Below are 4,482 nucleotides of genomic sequence, written 5' to 3' on the forward strand. Positions count from 1 at the left end.
TTCCTTTTCCTCATGTGAACTTCTTTTTAGTACACACTGTTATCTGCATCATCTCGGGTGGGCTCCCGGCAGTGTTATGTCTCCGAAACAGCTGTTTCTCCATCTGGTCTCGCTGGCAAGAGTGATGTTTGGAAACTTTAGCATGCTGAGGTTGCAGTTCATATGTCTGTTGTTAGTGTGGGACTTTCTCTGATGATCTAATAGACGGTGAACTGATATCCCCCCCCCCCCCCCCGGCTTTTGTTCACTGCAGTGCGGAGCTCAGAAAAGGGCTCTTTAGGCAAAGTTCCACGCCAACTTTGAACAGGATGTCTTTTGGCTATTCCCTTTGGCTAACTTTGAGCTTGGTTTTCACTAGCTTTTCCAGCTCTCATCTTCATTATGGGGTTTTTATTGTTCTTAGGAAACCCGAATTGAAACGTCTTGCCGTACAGAACAGCCTAGGACAGTGGTGGCGAACCTATGGCCCGGGTACCAGAGGTGGCACTCAGAGCCCTCTCGGTGGGCACATGCAAACAGAGTGCCCCCCCCCCCCCCACATCTAGGCTGGCCTGGGCCACGGGGCTCGATTATTAGCATTAAACCTAAGCCCTAGTTTTGGGGAAGCAGTGTGGGTAACCCTGTTGAGCGCTGTTAAACCCCACTGATTTTCATGCAAAGAACTAAAGCGCGATCCTTTACCTGGGAGTAAGCTCGGTTGCTGGCAATGGGGATTGCTTCTGAGTAAACCCTCCTAGGGTCGTGATTCACCCGTTGGAAGAGTTGCACTGTTGCTTCAAAGCCAAGCCACTGACTACCACCAAGCTTCCTCCCGAGTAACACACGCCTCTGAACAAACAGCTTGTTTCTAAACTAAAACCTCAGTATTCAGGTTAAATTGCCATGTTGGCACTTTGCAATAAATAAGCGGGTTTTGGGTTGCAATTTGGGCACTCGGTCTCGAAAAGGTTCGCCATCACTGGTCCAAAGGGAAAAACTCCCAGAGGCTGCTGGAGTCAGATTTGGTTCTGCTGTTCGGTCAATTTCAGAGTTGGTGCCTCCTGTCTGGTTAATTTCGGTGAGACTTACTGGGTGCCGTGAAACTGAAGGGTGAGGTCGCTGTTGCCATTTGTCCCGTGCCATTTGTCCCCAACAGGACGGGGGCCTTTCCGGTGCCCTGCACTGCAGGGGCCGAGCTGGCTCTGACCCTTTCCCTCCTTTGCGCAGGGCTGCCTGTCAATCCCAGACATCAAGACGGCGTTCAGCGACTGCATCAGCAAGATCGGCAAGAGGGATTGCCTGACGCAATCGTGCTCGGCTCTCACTGGGTGAGTGCAAGGAGGCCGCGCGCCACGGGGCTGATTGCAATAGAGCGTGCAAGTGGCGGGTAGGAGGGAAGGAAGGGTTAGGGAAAACCCACACGGAGAGCCACACAGGGGCACGTCCCGAGTCTGACGTTATCGAAACGGGGGAAAGGAAGCACCAGCCCAGCCTGGTTGCTTATAGACCACGATCGTGAGATGCAGGGCAAAATGTTCCTAGCGGATGGGCGACTTCAGGCTGTTGAGTCGGCTGCAGTGGGGCACAGTCAATATCCAGGGCTGCCTGGGCTCTGGTCAGTGCCAGATAAGATGCCCGGAGTGGTGGGATAGCCAGCAGAATGGTGCACAGGGCCATAGAAGAAGAGGAGGTTGGATTTGCACCCTCTCTCTCCCTCCCTCTCCCTCTCTCTCCATCTTTCCCTCCCTCCCTCCCTCTCTCTCCATCCCTCCCTCCCTCTCTCTCTCTGTGCCTCTCTCTGTGCCCCTCCCTCTCTCTCTCTCTCCCTCCCTCTCTGCCTCCCTCTCTGCCTCTCCCTCCCTCCTTCTCCCTCTCTCTCCCCCCTCCCTCTCTCTCTCTGTGCCTCTCTCTGCCTCTCCCTCCCTTTCTCTCTCCCTCCCTCCCTCTCTCTGCCTCTCCCTCTCTCTCTCCCTCCCTCCCTCTCTCTCTCCCCCTCGCTCCCCCTCCCTCTCTCTCTCCCTCTCTCCCTCTCTCTCTGCCCCTCCCTCCCTCTCTCTCTCTGCCTCTCCCTCCCTCTCTCTCTCCCCCTCTCTCCCTCCCTCTCTCTCTCCCCCTCTCTCTCCCCTCCCTCCCTGTCTCCCTCCCTCCCTCTCTCTCTCTGTGCCTCTCTCTCTCTGCCTCTCCCTCCCTCTCTCTCCCTCCCTGTCTCCCTCCCTCCCTCTCTCTCTGCCCCTCCCTCCCTCCCTCTCTCTCTGCCTCTCCCTCTCTCCCTCCCTCTCTCCCTCCCTCTCTCCCTCCCTCTCTCTCTCTCTCTCTGTGCCTCTCTCTCTGCCTCTCCCTCCCTCTCTCTCCCCCTCCCTCCCTCCCTCCCTCCCTCCCTCCCTCTCTCTCTGCCTCTCCCTCCCTCTCTCTGCCTCTCCCTCCCTCCCTCTCCCTCCCTCCCGCTCTCTCCCTCCCTCCCTCTCTCTCCCCCTCCCTCCCTCCCTCCCTCTGCCTCTCTGCGCCCCAGAAGGTCAAACCAGAACATGATTGAGGTTAAATCCAAAGAGTATTCAGCTAAACATGAGGAAGAACTTCCTGATAGTCAGAGCGGTTCCTCAGTGGGATGGGCTTCCTTGAGGGGCGGTGGGCTTTCCTTCAGAGGTCTTCAGGCAGAGGCTGGATGGCCATCTGACAGCAAGGCTGATTCTGTGAACTTAGACAAATTTGATTAGAGCCAGCGTGGTGTCGTGGTTAAGAGCAGGTGGCCTCTAATCTGGAGAACCGGGCTTGATTCCCCACTCCTCCACCGGAGGCTTATCTGGTGAACCAGATGCGTTTCCACACTCCTACATTCCTGCTGGGTGACCTTAAGCTAGTCACAGTTCTCTCGGAATTCTCTCAGCCCCACCGACCTCACAAGGTGTCTGTTGTGGGGAGAGGAAGGGAAAGGTGCTTGTAAGACACCTTGAGTCTCCTTAAGAACATATGAAAGGTGGGATATAAATCCCTCCTCCTTCTTCATTTATAAGGTTTCTATAGTCCAAATTTTTCTAGGACAGATTGGCCAAGAAATCCCAGATATTTTTTTGTCTTCCTCGTGGCACAAAACAGGAGCCACTGCAGGGGGTGGGTGGGGAGACTGTTGTGAATTTCCTGTGCTGTTCAGGGTTTGGACGAGATGACCTTTTGAGGTCCCTTCCAGCTCTGCATTTCTGTGTTTCTCTCTTGGGCTGTGCATTTCTCCAGCAAAGGGGTGAACGAAGGGATCGAGTGGATGGTGAAGTGCGTGGTGAGAAACATCCATCGACCACCGCGGCAGAAGGACATCACGTAGAGGGCGGCGGCGGAACCGAGCTCCGGATGCTTTCCGTTTTGAACAGCATTGTCTCGCTCCGTCTGTTTCCTCTCTCTCTGTCTCTCTCTCTTGGAATGAAGTCCCCAGGTACCCCGTCGTCTTTTGACGTCCTGCAAAGGAACTCCTCAACCGTGAAGGGTTTTGGCCGAAGCCTTGATCTACTGATTCCTTCTGCGCCCTGAGCGCTGTGGGGGCGATCATCGCCATAAGTGCTCGAGGCGCAAGTTCCTTCAGCATCTACCTATGGGGCCGAACATTGTTGAGTTGACTGATCTAGTGGAAGCGGATGCTTGAAATACTCTGGGTGGCTCACATTCCAGTTGTCATTGGAAGAGTTGGTTTTCTCAAACTACATTGTTCACCGTGGGTCCAGGGGGCAATAGGAGGTGATCGTTCCTTTGTAACAAAGAAAGTATCTCACCAGCGGGACATTTGGGACTGGCGGCCCCGTTTATATCTGCATTGATACAGTGCTAGAATTGATGTGAAGATTTCCCGTCAGTTTTGGGACTTTGGGATTTCCCGTCAGTTTTGGGATGGTACGTCAGCTGAAAACTCTGCGGATGATCTTCGCCCGTGGTTGCCTCGGCCAGGCAGAGAAAACGAGCTGGGAACTTGATTGTAAAACCGACAACGCTCTTTATGTTTCCAGATCTAGAGATGCCGGATGGGAATTGCTATCCAATAAAGTTTCATATCCCTCTGTACGGTTTTGCTTTTAATGGGAGTTTGCAAAAGCAAAGAGGGATGTAGAGGGCGGGCACCAAACACTCTCTTCACCTCTCGTCACAAGATGTTCTTTCTGTAAAAATGAAATGCCGTTATCCCGTTTTGTGTGCCGATCTGGCTGCTTGGGGGTGCCGTGGTACTGCCACATGTGTATGACTTAAGACTATTACCAACGATCTCTCTGGCGGATAAGCCTTGGTTCTTTGCTTAGCCGTGGTTACAACGTAGCCTCAAAGTCTTGAGGGATGCGGACTTCCATCCGCTTAGCCACCATTTACGGACGATTTGAGGAACTTGCGGTCTGCTATCTGTTCCAAAAATATGATTCTCTGGAAAATATCAGGGCTAATTTCATTTACTTGTTTCAAACATTATCAGCTACCATCCTTCCTTACAACACAGATAAAATGTACTGTCGAAGGCTTTCACAGCTGGAT

General features: G+C 53.4%; 1 protein-coding gene across 1 annotated transcript in view; it reads left to right on the forward strand.

Annotated features, from left to right (window-relative positions):
* ARFRP1 (ADP ribosylation factor related protein 1) overlaps window positions 1-4,023 on the forward strand; it is a 24,016-nt gene extending 19,993 nt beyond the window's left edge. The window contains exons 6-7 of the mRNA XM_048495722.1: window positions 1,207-1,307; window positions 3,208-4,023. Coding sequence (XP_048351679.1) covers window positions 1,207-1,307; window positions 3,208-3,295 — 189 coding nt within the window. The 3' untranslated portion in view covers window positions 3,296-4,023. The remainder of the gene's footprint in view (window positions 1-1,206; window positions 1,308-3,207) is intronic.
* Window positions 4,024-4,482: the final 459 nt, after the last annotated feature.

Source organism: Sphaerodactylus townsendi, linkage group LG05 (assembly GCF_021028975.2).
Source record: "Sphaerodactylus townsendi isolate TG3544 linkage group LG05, MPM_Stown_v2.3, whole genome shotgun sequence".
Lineage (NCBI taxonomy): Eukaryota > Metazoa > Chordata > Lepidosauria > Squamata > Sphaerodactylidae > Sphaerodactylus > Sphaerodactylus townsendi.